The sequence below is a fragment of the Diadema setosum genome, chromosome 13 (genome assembly GCF_964275005.1).
Source record: "Diadema setosum chromosome 13, eeDiaSeto1, whole genome shotgun sequence".
Lineage (NCBI taxonomy): Eukaryota > Metazoa > Echinodermata > Echinoidea > Diadematoida > Diadematidae > Diadema > Diadema setosum.
The window spans coordinates 27,406,340-27,425,275 of NC_092697.1; the positions used below are offsets into that span (position 1 = coordinate 27,406,340).

Consider the following 18,936-nt stretch of genomic DNA (forward strand, 5'->3'; position numbering starts at 1 on the left):
AGATCTTAGTTCATGGAACTTCTGTGAAGAATTTCGCTTGTTTTGAGAACATGCTTTCTAAATGTTTGATAACTCTTGTGTCAGTTAATATACACTTGTACACAATATGCGTAGTATGTTGTCATTTTCATGTTGGAACATATACTGTACCGACATCGATATATAAAGATTCACAACTTCGCCAGACCTGGTGAAGAGAACCAGCACTGCTAATCACTGCTGACAAAGGAGACTACGCACGAAGCGCAAATGTATGTTTACGGCGAGAACTTACCTTTGGAGTGCGAGTGACGTACACTCCGTTGGCTCTCCGGAGGATTCCAGCGCCCGAGCAGACTGTGCGGAGTAAAGTCCTGAAGTTGTGAAAACAAGTGGATAAGGTGATGTTAAACACAAGTAAGGAGGCTGAGCTGCCCGAGCACACGGTACGATGCGGACAGCGAGACAGACAGACACGTAATTTAGAATAACCGTGTATTCACAGAGTGGGTAGAGATCTAGCGGTCGGGCCTGTCGAGGCGGTTTCTCTGCGCAGCGATGCAGGTTGGAAATTGGAAACGGACGAAATGACGGCGGGGAGAGCCGGGGCTGGCTGATGAAGCAGTGAGCAGAGAGCGTTTGACAGTTGTTCCGCGGCCGACAAGAGTTGTCGTCGTGAAATATTGCGGTGAAATTACCTCCGGGGGCCCTCTCTCTCCCACTCTCTCTGTATGCATGCACTCCACGGAGCAATAAAACTTGTGAAGCCGGCATGGGCAAATCACGATAAAAACTCTTTGCTGTCATGTTCTCCCGGTCTCTCTCCAAGCAGGAGGCTTTTCCCTTTTCTGCTCTCACTTCAGGATTTGGTTGAGGTAAATCCATAATATTAAGCTCCCTGGCAGCTGGGGAAGTAAACCCATTAACTGATCGTGTTTCCCAGCGGATGAGGAATGTTAGGAGTTCACTTCGGAAAAGGAGAGGGGGGAAAAAAGACGAGAAGAAGAAGAAAGCATTGAGTAGGTGAAGAGAGAGGGAGAGAAACGAGAGAGGGTAGGTATCCGACAGAGGAGGGCAAAGAGTTGGGATTGCCGTCCGACTCCAGCGGCCCACGGCGTCTTGAATGAAACATGGTCACTATCTCGATAGCTATTTAGCCTCCTGGCTGTGTGGAGGGCTCGGCTGCTATTTGTCATTCATCAGCGCCGGTAAGTGCCACCAATGTTGGCTCTGACATCCCATCTGTCTGGCTCCGCTCATGAATAAACATGAAGCAGGGGGGAAACATGTTTACCAATGGCCGATGACTGCTCTGGGTTCATGCATATACATGAAGATTGGAGATACTCACAGACTGCCGCAATGGCTGACTGGGAAAGATACGGAGTCAGAGAATGGAGGATTTGACAATCCTCGAGTGCTTATGCATGAATTCAGAGCTGTAAAAGAAGTGTTATGAGGCGGTATATTTTCAGTGCAAATCCTGACAGCGTCAAGTTGATGCTAAATGGTGCATGCTTTGGTGATGCTGATGTTGCCATAGCAGCTGCATCCAATATAAATCTATGAATCACACAATTCCTCAGCACTATTCACAGCCCTATCTGAAAATTCTACTATACACTTTTTTTTTTTGGGTGACTGAGTGTGTGTGTGTGTGTGTGTGTGTGTGTGTGTGTGTGTGTGTGTGCAGTATTGTATATCTTCTCTCCCCCCCCCCACCCACTTCAGTCATGCATAAACATGACTTCATATACGTCCAACATCCAATTGAAAAGCAGCATCAATGATGGGTGGGTCATTCACCCATTTCTAGGTGGCTCATGCATAAACATGAGGATGGACTCTCCCATTCCATGGATCAGTGTGTGTTGATAACAGACAAATCCTCCTTGAAGAGCAGGAGTATTAGCGATGGAGGTAAGCATCCCTCTCAGATACCATATCAACACATCTTGTTTATGTATAAATAGTGGGGGCAAAATGGTACATGAGAAGTGATGTGAAAGAGACAAAATGACACCAATAGAGGGCAAGATGTCCTGGGTCCATGAATTCATGGATCCCCCCCCCCCCCCCCCTCCTCCTTTGAGCCCTGCTTTGGTTCCCTGCCATGTGAGTGGAGACTGTCTGAATAGAGAAACACTCATGTGAGTGGTGACTGTACAAGTCAAGGCTAAACATGGGAGGTGTGTCAGACCTGCCAATCACGATATCAGTCAGCTGGAAAAAGGACCTGTCACTGGAAAGGACCTGTCACTGAAAAAGGACCTGTCATTGCCAAAATCATGAGGGCAGGCTGAAAGAACATCACTGCCCTGTCTCTCTGCCCAAGGCTATAAATCACACATGATGAATTGCACCATTTTTCTTCCTTCCCCCCTTTTTTCAAGCAGATTGACAGAGGTGATTTATTATGTTGGGTGATATCAGATCTGTCTGGGCAGGGATAAATGATCACAATTCCAGCTCATAACTCCTTTATTAGAAGTTACTAGTATTGTTGGCATTGTACCATCTCTGATGCTCATCAGTTAATTTATTCAGTGGATGAAAAAAAGGTCGAGCAAGAAGCAACTTTTCTGCCCCGTGGAAATCTTCTCCCAATGAAAATTAAGAAAAGAGGTAGGGCCTACTGTATGTTGTAGGATTGTGGTTGTTTTGTTGTTGTTGTTGTTGTTGTTTGTTACTTTTTTTTGGGGGGGGGGGGGTAAAGGAATCAAAATGATGCAGGTAAAAAGCTACTGTGTTCCTGTGTGGAAGAAGAAGCACTGCCATCACAGTAATATGGAGTGTTCCTTTCAAATAGGCCTGTACCATACTAGGCCCCTCATGACGAGAAACAAGGCCTCTAGAATGGGTTTTATTCGGTTAACAACAACAACAACATTTTTGAAGGTTTTAGGAACATTCTGGATTGACAAAAACAGGCATAGGGCTCTTGGTAGCTTATGTCAGCTGTCAGTGGGGCCAGCTTATTGTGACGAGGTGCATACAATATAATATTAGGATTTAAGAAAAAAAATCAGTGTGATTTCTGTATACGCCATATATTTTACAAAGTTTTCATCATCGCAAATTTTGCAAATCGTGCATGAAACACAGAAAATTATTGATTTTGACCTTGATATGAATGCGAGGTGCACGCGTACATGTCTCCCTTTCGTTACGGTATTCTATGACAAAAAAATTTAACCACTCACGAAATTGTTGTGAAGTCCTGATTCACAAAAAAAAAAAAAAAAAAAAAAAAAATCGTACTCGCTGAATATATGGCATATACAGTACGCTTCATGTTGCTGTTGACCTTACAGAAGTTTTCCTTCAGTATGACACTTATGAAAGAAATACCTTTGGAAATCTGTACATGCGTTAGAACTGTCAAAAAAAGACCTTTGACCTCTAAGGCATGTCTCAAAACGCATCTGATGAGACAACTCAGTCAGGACTATCAATCATTGTACACCCTTTCTCCTCCTTTGGATTTACATTATCTTCTTGGAGCTGCCTTCAATGTATTGCCTGTTATTGCCCAAACATGAGTGGTGTTGAAACCTCAATAGGGTGACTGGAGATCCATGCCAGGGAATATTGGTCTGTCTGTTGTTGGTTGTTTTGTTTTTTTTATTACTCCCACAAATATCATTGTAAGGATGATCTCCCGATGCGAATTGATTGATGCGCTAACCATGTTTGAAGATTCCCCACCCCCACAGTGCTTGAAGGGGGTATTCTTTTACCCTCCTTTTTCTTTTTAAGAATGATTTCACCACCTTGATGGAGAGCATACAACTGGTGGGACTTGGGCAGATGCAGGTGGTTTCCCATGGCAACCAAAATCTGCCATCTCCTATAGATGAAGTGTGATAAATGGCTGTTTCTAAGTGTTATGCTTCCATGTCTTAGCCAATCAATCATCCTGAAAAAAAAAAAGAAGAAGAAGAAAAGGAACTAGGAAATTTGTTAGATGTAGGCTACAGGTGAGCTTTTCCTCACTACTCAGCAAATGAGATACGTGGATGTACACAACATGTAGCTCTAACATCTCTCTTTTCCCCCTTGTAGTTATGCCTGTGATTTTATACAAGATCTACCGGAGACCATACATGTATATAAGCTGCTGTATTGTCTCTACCACCTAAGGGAATACATGTACCGGTATGTACTGTTCTTGGCTGTAAAACAGTCTGAAGGAAACTGTAGTAGTAAGATGGATGAGATGCCTCATTCCTTACCATGACAGGCAAGCCAGAGGGCTCCCCAGTCTTTTAGGAAAACGGCACAAGACAACATACAACTTGCATCGAATGGGAATAATTGCAGCCACAATGCAACAAGTTCTGCAACCTGTTTACTAAGTTTAGTTGTGTAACATGAAGCATGCATGTTTTTGCTGTTGTCTAATTGCAGTCATGGCAACCTACATCCAATGAAAAGTGTCCCTGCGAGAAAAGTGACAATATGCTACTTAGACCAGGAGGATGAACATTTGAGCTCAGAAATCCATTACTGTGATTTCTTATCAAATATTTGTTTGAATCCCTGTGGAAATTATTAATCTTCGAGTTATGTTATGGTATATAATTGGACTTTGGGGTTTGACAGCTGAAAACATGGGAAGAATTTATCTATAAAGTGCCAGATCATATTTTTAGGAAGCATCACTTCGTGTGTTGGGAAAGTGTGCCGTCAAGTCGTCAAAAGAATGATACTGATAAAGCAGTGCGAAGTTAGAGCTTTGCAAATGCACTTAACAGCTTGTTGGGTTTGTAAAGTGGGTGAAATTATAGACGGGAGGGAAAGAAGGGTAGTGGGCATAAGATTTGGAAATGGGGAAAGACAAATGCGAGATGTCAGTGATTGATTGCTCAAGGCGTCCATCTTGCAACCATCTGACATCTGAACAAACAGGACTCAATTTACCACATGCAAATTGGCAAATTCATTGGATTGGCCGTGCAATTGACGTCTTGCTTCAGACCACATTCAATACTTGACCCTGCAGCTATTGCAGGATGAAACTAGCAGTTATTTCAGTGCTGATTGTAACCCAATCCAGAAATTCGGCTTCCCCCCGCTGCCCCCTCGTAGGAGAGGGGCCCCGTCATCGGGAATGTTTATTTCTGTGGCTCAAGTGTTGAATTCGAATAATGGTGGATTCGGGACAGTGGACTACTTTTCTCCCAGAATGCGTTTTTGCGTCCGACCAATTTGCGCACACACGAGAGTCTCGAAAAGCCACAAAGCGTGATTAATCTGCGCTGGCTCCAACAGAACGGTCTGGATTTTGGAGTTGAACACAAACCTGTAAATCAATCTCCATTGTATAAATGCCTCTCTTTGAATGATTTCAAGAGGCGTGGGCTTTTGGCCGATTCACACTGCCTGTCCAAATCAATATTTATGTTCCTCAAATCAAGTCAAATGTCTTTCATATATCCACTTCTCCTTCGGAACCGTGGACATCCTCAATTGATGGAAAGCTTGACGAAATTTTGTTTCGGGGGAAAACCGAAAATTTTTGAATGTGAGAAAGGAAGAGAGAGTGAGAAGAAAGAAGGTAAGAATGTAAGAGAGCTAGGGATTGAGGTTAAGCACTTTCACCAGAAACCAGTTCAGCCTTAAAAAAAAAAAAGAGGAAGAAATAAATTTTGTTTGTAGACACATCCATCCCATGAGACTGCTGGAACCTGCACTATATGCAGGTTGAGGTTGAGAGACTTCACCTGTTTGTGTGAAGATCCGAGTTGCAGAGAGGATTTAAACTCGATTTTTTTTTTGTGTGGCATCGTGTGTTTGGAATGTTGTGAAATGTCATGAAATTGAACAAAAAACTGCCCTTCATGATTATGGTGCATTTTCACGCAAGTGTTACTTGGTAATGAATGCAAGGTATGAACCAGCATTAAAGAGAGAATGCAATTCCTACTATTCAATAGATGATGCTTTTCATGATTATGTTGCAATATCTCCCTGATGATGAACGAATATACTGTTTATGCCGTATATTTTGCAGGATTTTTATTTTGCGAATTTCAGAAGTCAGTGCTATTCACAAATTCACAAACATCTGAATATGTGATCTCTATTGTAATTAGTACAAGTGCTGTGAATGTCTGCTTTGTTTCAATGATCTTGAAATAATTTTAGGAATGCATTGTGAATGATATCAATTTCTCTGTCCATTAAAATTGTTTTACTCTGCGATCACAAATTTAGCCAAGCATGAAATTGTCAGGAAGACCTGACTCATTATGGTGTATACAGCTGTTTGGGAGAAGCTCAGGATGGAAACTTGTGTTGCTGTATCATTACATTTTTGTCTGTTCTTCTGTTGTCTCTTCTCCAGGTCATCCAAGCATAATGGGACCCAGAATGAATCACCCAAGGATGCCCATGAACCCAGTAAGTCCCAAAAAACTTATACCGTACCTCTTTCTCCTCGCACTGCCTTGAAGTTCATCGATGATTCGCTACACACTTTCTTTGAGGTCACAAAGGATTATGATCTCTTTTTTGAACTCTCACTAGTTTCATTTGCAGACAAGATGTTTTATTTGCTGCCATTTACAGATTGGCCAAAAAGTTAACCCATTGAGGACAGGCTGATTTTGCTACAGCATGCATTTCCCATCGACACTTGCCCGAGTATACTTTGGACTTGCCCTCAATGGGTTAAAAGCCCTCACTCACCTGCATGTGGACCTCTTTACATCCAAACTTCACAGTCGTGACTTCACAATGACCTGGATATGACCCTAGTATACCCTCCATATGGGCATAGAGTGGGAGCTTGGATCATGGGATTTAAAAAAAAAAAAAAAAGATTTTTTTATTCATATGCTGTTCATGCACACAGCACAAGGCAGATTTTTGTGATGGTCTGTTTAAAAAGGTTGCCTACATAGACTTTTTTTTTTGCATTGTAATTATGATCACAATTGGTTGTTGTTTTTGTTGTGTTTGTGAGTGAGTGTGTGTGTCATCACACAAGTATTGTGGGCATTTGCATTCCAAAATGTTATGAAATGTAAGAAAGAATATCGATAACTGAGGAATTTCAGTAAAAAGGGAAGTCATAACTATGAGTCCACATTCTGTACTGGATCTACCGTGTTGCCTACACAACAAGAAAGTGACAACTGGTGCCAATGATTGTGAAATCCTAATGACATGTCTGTGCCATGAAGCAATTTAGGTCTGGCCACATACATACCCAGGAAAGAATATGTGGTGCACAGTTACGCCCTCTACCACCCAACGATCTACAGCAAAGGAAGCCTTCAAAGATTTCATTGCATGATCTGTGCTGTGATCGAAAAATCAAAAACAAAAAGCAACCCAACTGTCAATCATGCTACTGCCAAATCTTCTCAAGGAACCAGTGGTAAGAATCACCACATTGCTTTTTTGTTTTGTTTTTTGAGTCAATATATCTTGCAAAGATATATGTTTTAATCTCCTCTTCTTTTTCTTGTTCCCCCCTCCTCTTGCAGAACTACGGCGGCCCAAGCATGAGGGCTCCCTTAAACTCAATGCCAGGAGGAATGCCTATGTCAATGTAAGTTGGTAAAGGTCAGAGGTCAAATGTGTATAAAGATCAGGATGAGGCCTATGTAGTGTAATGAAGTTTGTGGAAATATGTAATTGTAGAGTTCATAATATGGAGTGAAAAATCATAAAGGTGAAGTGAAAACAGACAAAAAAAGGGAGTTTTACTTTATCAGGAAATGACAGTGACTCTTGTAACATCATTCATAGAGTAAGTTATTGTTTGTCTGTTTGTTTTTAACTTATATCAGTTCCTGATTAGTCTGGTGCGTTGTTTATTCTGTCGAACTTCATGTCTTGAAGATGTGTGTAAAAGAGGCTACAAATTATTCACATGAATATCTTGTCACATTGTACAATTGGTAAACTTATCATAATCATATGTAGAGTGTGCACACAGCAGTAATTACACTGGTACGAAATAAGCTGTAGATACTGAATTGTTGCGCTCGTTCATTCAGCCATACCAAGTTTTAAAATGTATACTGTAAAACGAGGAATGCTGTTGGTGTGCATTTTAATTTCGTGAATTTCGCGAGAGCCAAGATTCGCAAAATTAAGATAAACGTGAAGGCTCCTGTCTACACTATATGCAATAAATGCCAGAGGCACTTCACGAAAATTTCATGCCGTGAAAAAGGCTGTCGGCTCCAATTCACGGAAATTCCATGCCTCTAAAATTTCATGTTTTTCAAACCGATGTAAGCTTCCAATTCTCATCTCCCAATTTTTTTTTTTTTTACCTACCACAGTCCAGGAGGAAGGCCGTGGAACCCCAACACATCGTCGGTAGGTTTCCAGCTTCCAACGTCTTCACATAAGTTTCTATGCCTCTGCCACAAAGTGTCGCTGGAGGCTTTGTGTGTTCTTTTCTTGTGACACGAAGGAGTACAACAAACTTATCGTCTCCACAAACTTTTTTTTTTTTAATTCATTTGTAAATATGACATTTTAAAGATAATAAAAAGTTTTGGTACCTCAAAAGTGTCCTTGAATTTCCTTGTCTTAGTTTGTGTTTCAGGTTAAAGTACCTTTCATATAACTAACACTGTGAGACTTACTCGCCCCAAAGTGCTCTCATGTCTTAGTAATCATGCAATTAACTGCGATCAGCAGCCCCATACGCATAGCGACCAGGAGTCCCATACGCATAGCGTAATCGGGCTTCGCATTGTAGCATTCAGGATCATGACAGATTTAGTATCGCAGGGTTAAATGTTAACTTAAAATCCCATAAATTCTTCAATTTGAAGACTTACCAATTAAGTTGAAGTATTGAAAACAGGCTTCGGGCAACGTTTGGTTCTGCCTATAGTCCCTTTCTGTTCGAATTGACGACTGAATGTGACTCGGTCGACAGGACCGTAGGAGAGCTACATACAGTACACTGAATACTACAGCCAGTGCATGCGAACACATCACATGCACACAAATTTCAAATCCATGAACGGATAAGATGTTTGTGTGCGCATGCGCTGGCTATGGTATCCAGTGTATGTAGCTCTCCCAAGGTCCTCTCGACCGAGTCACATTCAGTCATCAATTCGAACAGAAAGGGACTATTGGCAGAACCAAACGTTGTTCTAAGCCTGTTTTCAATACTTCAACTTAATTGGTAAGTCTTCAAATCGAAGAAATTTTTGGATTTTAAGTTGACATTTACCCGCGATACTAATTCTGTCATGATCCTGAATGCTACAATGCGAAGCCCCATTACGCTATGCGTATGGGGCTGCTGGTCGCAGTTGGCTATGCGTACAATGGGCTGCACGCTGCTGGTCGCAGTCGGTGGTTTCGTACAATATTTATCGACGCTGTACAGCGTCGGCTCTGGTACGAAACCATTATTGCATGATTACTAAGACATGAGAGCACTTTGGGGCGAGTAATTCTCACAGACAACGTACTTTAACCTGAAACACAAACCAAGACAAGGAAATTCAGGGAAGCTTTTGAGGTACCAAAACTTTTTATTATCTTTAAGGAGTGAGTAAGCCAGCTCAGAGTTGAACTCTGCACATGAGCAGTTAAAGGACGTTTTAAAGAAAAAATGACATAAATGCCACATAGACTTGTAATAAACAATGTCATGGACAGTGCCTGAATGTTTTTTATGCCTCCGCCACGAAGTGGTGCCGGAGGCATTATGTTTTCGGGTTGTCCGTCCGTCCGTCCGTCCGTCCTTCCGTCCGTCCGTCCGTCCGTCCGTCCGTCCTTCCGTCCGTCCGTAATGAATTTTGTGGACAAGGTAACTATCAAAACCTGTTGAGGTATCCTAATGAAACTTGGCATGTATGTGTATTAGGGGGTGAAGTTGTGCCTATCAACTTTTGGGTGCACATGCTCAAGGGCAAAGGTCAAAAGGTCAAGGTCAAATACATAAAATTTCACTATTTCCACCATATCTATTGAATGCCTGAAGATATTTTCTTGAAACTTAGTGTATACATGTATTACCCAATTAAGATTCTCTGGTGAAAGTTTGCGTCATGAGGTCAAAGGTCAAAGGTCAAAAGGTCAGGGTCAAATACATGAAATTTCACTATTTTCGCCATATCTATTGAATGCCTGAAGATATTTTCTTGAAACTTAGTGTATACATGTATTACCCAATTAAGATTCTCTGGTGAAAGTTTGGGTCATGAGGTCAAAGGTCAAAGGTCAAAAGGTCAAGTAAAAATATCAAAACTTCTTTTTTTTCTCCGTGCCTTGGAAAATTGTTCAAGTATCTTCATGGAACATAGTATATACATGTACTGACTGGAAGTGATTATCTAGAGAATGTAGGGTTCATGGGGTCAAAGGTCAGGGGTCAAAGGTCAAGTGCAACACTTCAAAATTTTACTATTTCCCTCATATTTATGCAATGCCAGCAGGGTTATTATTTTTTTACACTTGGTGTATGCATGTGTAACCTAATAGAAATTCTCTGGAAAGTTTTTTTTTTTTCTTCTTTTTTTGCCTCAAAGGTCAAAAGGTCAAAGATCAAGTGAAAGTGCTGAACTAACTTTTTCCTCCATATCTCGAAGTGGCTCAAGTTATCTTGAAACTTAGTACATATTATGCATGTTCTACCTGAAAGTGATTATCTTATGAATTTTAGGGTCAAGGGCCAGATGAAAATGGTAACAATTTACTATTCAATTCAGAAATTGCACTTTTTCTCCACACCTGTACCTTGAAAATTACTCAATGCCTAAATGTATGAATGGGTCAAAGTCAAGTTAAAGTCCTTAAATCCCTAGATAAATGCTCTCCTATTCATTCAATTAAACCTAGGTCAATGAAGGTGAACATTCAACACATTTGTGACAAACTTGTCATTTCAATATTTTGCCAATTTTGTGAAAATGTAATCACACATTGTCCACATGTACTATCTAGACCTATTGGGAAAATCATGCATTATGGCGGAGGCATACCAGTCGCCAAAGCGACATTTCTAGTTTTTTTTTTTTTTTTTTACATTGCAGTAAAAGAACATTTCTAAACATTCAAATTAGCTTGTCAACACAAAAACAAGTTGGATTACAGAAGTGGGTGATATCTTGCTTTACGACTGTTTTGATTTGATGATCTATAATTTTGGGTCATTTGAATCACCGCAAATTGCGAACTGGCCTAGTTTACTGTACTTCTTCCCTTCTTTTTATGGTGGGCGAGGGGGAAGGGATGTATGGGGATAATCACTGGTAAGAATGGGGGAGATCTGTCAGTGGGAATTGCTGTGAAATCTATGGAGGAAGGTGATGTAAATAGCATCACCAGGAGTAAATTTCATCCACCGTGTAATTTCCACGGCTTAACTTTCATCGGCCTCGCAAGACAAATGCCACGATATGATGGTGCTTTACACCATGAAATACTATAATCTTTGGAGGTTGATGTGGATTCCTATATTCCATTACAGCCCTGCATCCCTTGACTGCATTGGCTTAAGGATCGGTTAGCATGTAAATTATCTCTAAGGTGCCATTAGTAGGCAGTAGTGAGAAGAACTGGCATTAAAGTTTGACTGAGAGATTGTGGCGTTGGATTTACTTTTTGTCTTGTAGTGGCACAGAATTCTTTTAATAGGAAACAACATCAACCGCAGAAAAGAATTAAAATAAAAATATATTAACGTCTGTTGAGAATGAGAAGGGCGCTAGGTTGTCCCGAAAACTATGGGTTTAGAGGCAACTTAACGCCCTTATCATTCTCAACCGACGATAAGTATGTAGCATATGACTTGTGCAGTCAGTAGCGTGATATGTCTTTGGGTTATTTTGTTCTGAACGATAAGCTCTCCTTTTATCGTCTTTTTTTATCTCTACATATATATTGCATATTAGCCCCATGTGTTTTCATTTCTTCTTTGAAAGTAGGTTAGGTTCACTCTTTCGTCATTCCCTGTGTTGGCTTTTAGGTCACATCACAGAAATCTTCTTGCAGGTTTAAATACTGATATGTACCGAAGAAGCTTTTAAAGTGTGCATTCATTTACATGACGGCACACTTTAAAAGCAATCAAACAAAAGCCCTGTTACTATTAAAGGCTGGAAGATTACTGACATACAGTGTTTTACATCTCTGCGTGGTTTCATTTTTTTCCCCTTTTAATTCTTTAGTGTTCTCTCCACATTATCGTGGTTGTTATAGGTATAAAAACTGAGACTGATGTTGAGTGGTGAGAATGCTATGTCTAATACCCGAATCTGAATTGGATTTTCTTCTGTCAATGCTAGATAAACTATTCCCAGGCTTCGCCGGGAAGCTTTCCAGTAAGTTCTCAGCATTTCACAGTGCTCTTATCTCTGCATCATTTCAGGCATTTCCCTACCACCCCATCCCCTGTCAAACATATATATCTCCAAATGTATCTCAGTATTGCGTGAAAATTGTGTCATTTTTCTCCATGAAAAACCGTGTATGTGGTAGCCCTCGAGTGCATGCGTTACTCACCATAGTTAGGCCCGGCTGTCGTGTCGTATGCCGTCCAGTCTGATCCACAGTGCCGTGTGTCTTGCTGTTCCTCCCCCTCCACGAGAATGGATCGTCCCTAGATGTAGCTTGGTGTCAGTTCACTTTGGAGGCCAGAGCCCCAATCCGTGATGGCTTTCAGAGGCCTGTGTCGTGTTGTCAGTTCTTACAGTTCGAGTTGTCTTGTACAGGGTTTCACGTCTATATGTTTCATGTTGTAGATTTTCCATGTACAGCAGTATATAAAAAAAGAATAACAAAAATGTTAGCACAAGTCACACACACAAAAAAGAGAGTAGCATTTTTTAAATTTTGTTTTGCTTCTGCGACTCCTTCTTCCTAGTCCTTTACTGTAAATTCAGCTCATATGAGCTTGAGTACTGAAAACCCATCAGTCATCTCGTATATCAGTTTTCATTACGCATTTACTATTGCTTGTTTATCTACATTACTATTTAAAAAAAAAAAAAACATAAAAAAGGCAGATGAATTCATGCACAAACTCACATCCAAAAAAGCCGTGATCACAGTCTCATGAAATCATACTCAACTGTTTTTGCCTTCATATTTAGACATTCTGTCATGTGTTTCTCAAAATAAAACAAATATAAAAAAAAAAAGAAAGAAAAGCTAGGAGAATGCTTAAAGGGATCGTATAGTTTTGGTTGAGACCTAATTTCAGGTTTCTAACATATTTTGGTAAGATAATGAGAAACCTCTTATGAAGTATGAAAGAGCATGTAATTCCATGAGGAATTCAACATTTGATGAAAATTGGTTTTGAAATGGCTGAGATATCCAAAACAGAGCAATTCTAGAATAAGTGTGGGACCCACACTTTATTATGATCGCTTTGTTTTACTTTGTTTTTGGATGTTTTAGTCATTCCAAACCCGATTTTCATCAAATAAAATTTGAATTCCTCTTAAAATGGTATGATCTGTACTATTTCGTAAGTGTTTTCTTGGTATCTCGCAAAAAGTGAAAAGCCCAATTCTCATCTCCACCAATACTGTTCCATCCCTTAAAATCCAAGAGGAGAAATATAGGGTGTATTTGTGATTGTCATTAGTAAATCAATGCTTTGAGAGCCATTACATTCAAGCAAAAAGAGCATTCATCGAAACGCTTCATTACACAGCCATGAGACAGATTTTATGATGAAATTCAGAATGATATTGATGTTATCAGAACTCTTAAGTAGAAGTGATGTTGAATGTATTGATATCAAATGTAGTCGTGTCAACCCTTGTCAATTTTTGATAGTCTAGGATTCGTTGCTGCCAAATTTCTTGAGCTGAGGAATAGAATTGCCACTTGTGGCATATGTGTGGCTTAATGTTAGGAATGATTATACCTTGATTAAAGTTTTTGAGCTTATCTATTCATCACACCTACATCTGGCATTGTATTCATTTAAATAGAGAGAAATGAGATAAATGATCAATTACTGATCATGCTCATGGGATGGATTAGGTATTAGAATTCGCGCAATGGGGAAGTATAATGAGAGAAATAATGATCAGATATATGTTTTTAATTGAATGGCATACAAGCTGGTAGCATTGAGTTGTCAGTTCACAACGATATATCAACGTAATCTTCGCTGAGTGTGTGAACGTTAGACGTAGAATGTTCAAACATTGATTTTAGAAGCGAGCTCTGTCACGATTCCAGGTCCACTTAAGAATTCTGTATGTGATTAAACTTTAAAAGCCCTGCTGCTATGGGAAGAAGATTTAAGTATTACAATCAATGCTTTGATTGATTAGAATTATAAATCATAAATCAATTAGAACAGCTTGATGCAGAAATCATTAATTTTAATAGGTGGGCAATACCTGCTGCTCTATCAAGGGATCAGAACCATCACTTGCTTTCGGAAAAGAGCGTAGTGGTCTAGAGGATATGTTGCTTGTCTAGCAATCAGGAGGGTATTACAGTAGTTTGAGCCCAACATGAGTATGCATGCTTTTGATTCTTAATTGTGGCTAGTACTAAAACATTGAATAATTTGTTTTATTCACATCGATGTAGGGCAGTTTGTCAATCAGTTGCAAAATGTTAATAATTGGAAACTTAAACACATTATTCATCTCTCCCCTTGATGACCAATGTGTAGGTGTTAGCATACAAACAATTGTACTTTGGCAGGGTAGTGCTCTTAGATTATGGAATTGATCAGTGTGAAGATGATTACTAAAAGTCGTTGAATATGGAGTCACAGAGATTAACCTAATGTTCCCTGTCGTATGACAGATAGAGGGCGCTCTAACAAAAAAAAAGAAAAAAAAGTTTGCAGGACCATTCATATTGGTTTATCAGCATATGTTAGGTGGTGATGCTGCATACTTAATCTGCCGTGGCCTCCTCTTGAAAACAATATGGTGCAGATGTAATTGCAGGATCTGTAATAGTTGTCTTTGATGAAGTCTTTGTAACTGGAAGTGGATTTTGTGCACAGTGTGGTCAGATGCATGCTTCGTTTCACGTGCGTGGGAATGCCTGTAGTACAGTGTGCAGTAGAGGAATATCTTTGTCCGTAGATGGTGATTCTGATATTTATATTTGTTAAAGGGAAGGTAAACCCAAAGAGCAATGTGCGTTGAGTGAAAGCAGCAACATTAGTAGAACACATCAGTGAAAGTTTGAGAAAAATCGGACAATCGATGTAAAAGTTATGAATTTTTAAAGTTTTGGTGTTGGAACCGCTGGATGAGGAGACTACTAGAGGATATGACGTATGAGTGGACGACAATACAAAGAAAATATAAAGGATATTCAACAAAGATTCACTTTTCTGGAATTATGAAAGAGCAGTGGACCAACCGCTTTCAGAAAGCAGGGGGAATAATTGCTACCCTTAACATATGTCAATATCAAGTTGATGGAATTTGTAATTTTCATGAAAAATGGATTTTTGTAGTATTTTCTTTATATTTTCTTGATATTGTAGTCCACTCATACGTCATAACCTCTAGTAGTCTCCTCATCCAGCGGTTCCAACACCAAAACTTTAAAAATTCATAACTTTTGCATCGATTGTCCGATTTTCTTCAAACTTTCACTGATGTGTTCTACTAATGTTGCTGCTTTCACTCAATCCACATTGTTCTTGGGGTTTATCTTCCCTTTAAGAGGTGTCCCAAAATGTGTGGGAAAAGAATCTAGCCCTTTGGAAATATCCGTAGTACAGTGTGTCATAGACAAATTTCTGTGTCCATAGACGGTGATTAAGATTCATGTACGTTGTAGCATGTTCTATAACATGTTGGATAAAGTCTACTCCTGTGGAATAACAGACACATTTACATCACCATAATCATGTGAAGTACAACAGAGTTGATGTGTAGGCCAAATCACTTTGCTCTCATACACGTAGATAAATTAAGCATTTTATTTCTTTCTTTTTGCTCCCCATAGGAATAGGGAGGTGTGAATTCATAAAGCTATTCATAGCAAAGAACCGTGCCTCAAAGATGCAAATTGTATGGAAAACCTTTTTGATTGTTCATTGAAAACAAGGATGTTGCACACAAATTTAAAAAAAAAAGTATTTTTTATGTAATACATGTTTTGAAAATAATGGAATCTTTGCTGACTCTGTATTTTTTTTTTCCAATCTAAGTAGGTTTTAGTACTTCATCCTCCAGAAATTACACTTTGCTTTTAATTTCCATAGAAGCAGAGGTGAAGAAAGTGAAAAGTTCATACTTCTGATATTGTTTTGTTAGTTGCGACCACAACAGTGTTGTTTTGGCCCTGTTTCATTCAGTATGCTTTTTTTTTTTTGTATGCAAAAGCAAATCTTGTGATTTAAGCATTCATCCCATTGTTCTGTATGACACAATACATGATAAAAACCTGCATAGCTGTCTTCACGGGCAAAGTTAATTTTTTTTTTTCAAGTCACTCATGTTGATTGTTTGCTATGGATGTTACTTGAAATTTGTGATTATTACTTTTTTTGTTGTTCTGTGGTACATAGCTGTGTCTTGATTGGCAAGATTGGACAATTTTTCTAATTCACCTTATGTTGTTTGTTTGCTTTGAGTGTTCTTTGAAGTATATGATTTCTGTCAAACACACCAAAAGACATTTTGAAAATTGGTACAGTGTTTCACACTAATTGTGAAATTTTGACATCAGGCGTAATTCTGATTATAAATCATTGGCATGAAATTCAGCAAATCAGTTTAAAATTTGATGTTTTTACATTTTTACTTTGTGAATTGGCAAGAATCCGTAATGATTGTCACAAGCGATCATCACAAGCTCGTCATGAATATATGCAGATACTGAATGCACTATCTATAGTTTGGAATAGAGGTGATAAGCTGATTTTAGTTACTGTGCTCATTGGTATAGTAGTGTTGGACTATTGCGTACTTTAATAACAATTCTCATCTTTTTCTTTTGTCTCTGCCTCTGTGTGTCTGTGCGTCTGTCTCTTGCTTCCAGGGTCCACCCGGCGGTCCAGGTGGAGGGCCTCCAGGAACTCCCATCATGCCTAGCCCACAAGGTACGCCCACTTAACCCCCACAGAGCCATCGTCTCTAAAAGTGCCATGGACTTGTGCGCACATATAGGTCTCCCTTGGTGATCACAGGGTTAAATGCAGTGAAAGGAAAGGCCTTTCATGAAATTCATACAAAATCTGTTGCCTTTCATTTGTAAAACAGTTTCCCATGTCAGTGGTTTCAGGGAACTTGATATCCCCCATCTCTGTGTAAAGAACTTGATGAATGTGCACAGAATATTTAATAATATGTGCTTCTGCCTTCGTTCTGTGAGCAGAAACTGAAATAAATTAAGGGCTATGTTTCATGAAAGTTGTCAGCCCTGACAAGTTGTCAGTCTTTGACAATTCCAGTAAAATCCTTGGTTTTGGTTGGCTGAGAAGCTGTGGTCACTCACTGTTACTATGGTGATTGTTGGAGACTGTTACTATGGTGATTGTTGGAGACTGACATCTTGTCAGGGCTGATAACTTTCTTGAAACAGTGCCCTGGTGTGGATTTGTATCACTGTAAAGGTAGCAGGCGGGAAGAGCAGATACTTTCATTTTCTAAATAGCATAAGAAGGGAAACTGCTGGAAAAATTTCAAAAGTTAGCTATGTATCCCATGTTTGAATACAACCGAGGGGACAGTGGATTTTCTCAATTTCGTACCCAACTGCGGAAATGGATTATTTCTCAGAATAACAGTTTGGTAGGTGAAAATCTCTTTAAACTTAAATTGCAATGGGAGATCTCTTTACAGATTACATTTGATTCCAGTACCTGTGCATGTACCATTAGTGCTATCATTGTCAATAATTGCATGCCTGTTGGTTGTGTGCTTGTAGATCCACCTATTCGTCTTCATTGTAGTTGAACAATCGATAACCATAATTACGCTGAACAAATGGCTAGTTTCTGCATGGTGTAATTATTCATGAGAAATATGAACGACAAAAAGTAGGCATGGTACAAAACTGTAACTCTGACGCACACTTTTTTGTCTTCTCGCACGTAACCTGCTGCCAATTTATGAAGTTACGTGGTTTACAGTAGCATAGCAATGTTGACATCAATATGCTCACTGATGCCATGTATAGCTGTGAATAATTTGTCAGCTAATGATTTCAGAGATAGGATATTACCTCTGATGTACAAACTTTCTTCAGTCCCACCATGCAGAGAAGTATAAAATTGCTCACTGCCATTATTAGCATCATAATGCCCCAAGAAAAGCATGTCGCTGATAGTTGAATTTTGGAAATTTCTCGGCAAGGATCGTATAGACCAACGAATGTTCTTCTTCTTTGAAATGTTATTTCCTAAATCTTGACCAGTGCGTCACTTGGTCCTTGCAAATTTGCAACCAACGTTTCAATGATGCATGCTTGTCAAATCAGTTTTATCTCTTGTCGTGGAGTTTGGCGTTATCATTTTAATGTCGCCATACTTGTGGCATGGGAAAAGTTGACTGGATTATGTGAAAGGGATATACACTAGTGGACCTGTCACATGACATCTTTGTGTTATCAACTAAAATTGTGTACTAAAGCTTTTGACATTTACAACACTCTGCTAATGCATTACATATCTGGGGCCCGTTTCATAAAACTTGTCATCAGTGACAACTGGCACATTTCTATGACAAATTTTGCTCTCAGCCAATCAGATGCAAGGATTTCAGTAGCTTGTCACATCTATGACAACTTGTCACTGATGACAAGTTTTATGAAATGGGCCCCTGAATTTAACTTACTGTGTTCATGTGTGTGTGTGTGTTGCTTTCTTTATGTGATAACAGAGAGCCAGAATACTGTAAAGCGAGATCTTTTTGTGGCATTAAATTTTCTGCGAATTGGGGCCGATGGCCTTTTTCGCGGCATGAAATTTTCTCGAATTGTCACTGCCGTTCATTACATATACACAAGTAGTAGAGTGTAGAC

The 18,936-nt window shown here is 39.5% G+C and overlaps 1 protein-coding gene across 5 annotated transcripts in view; it reads left to right on the forward strand.

The window, feature by feature from the left end:
- The window catches only part of LOC140236666 (single-stranded DNA-binding protein 3-like), a 176,051-nt gene that overhangs the window by 144,309 nt on the left and 12,806 nt on the right, over nucleotides 1-18,936 (forward strand). For all 5 annotated transcript variants that reach the window (XM_072316586.1, XM_072316588.1, XM_072316587.1 and 2 more), the window contains 4 exons: nucleotides 6,329-6,384; nucleotides 7,476-7,540; nucleotides 8,283-8,319; nucleotides 16,954-17,014. In XM_072316586.1, coding sequence (XP_072172687.1) covers nucleotides 6,329-6,384; nucleotides 7,476-7,540; nucleotides 8,283-8,319; nucleotides 16,954-17,014 — 219 coding nt within the window. The remainder of the gene's footprint in view (nucleotides 1-6,328; nucleotides 6,385-7,475; nucleotides 7,541-8,282; nucleotides 8,320-16,953; nucleotides 17,015-18,936) is intronic.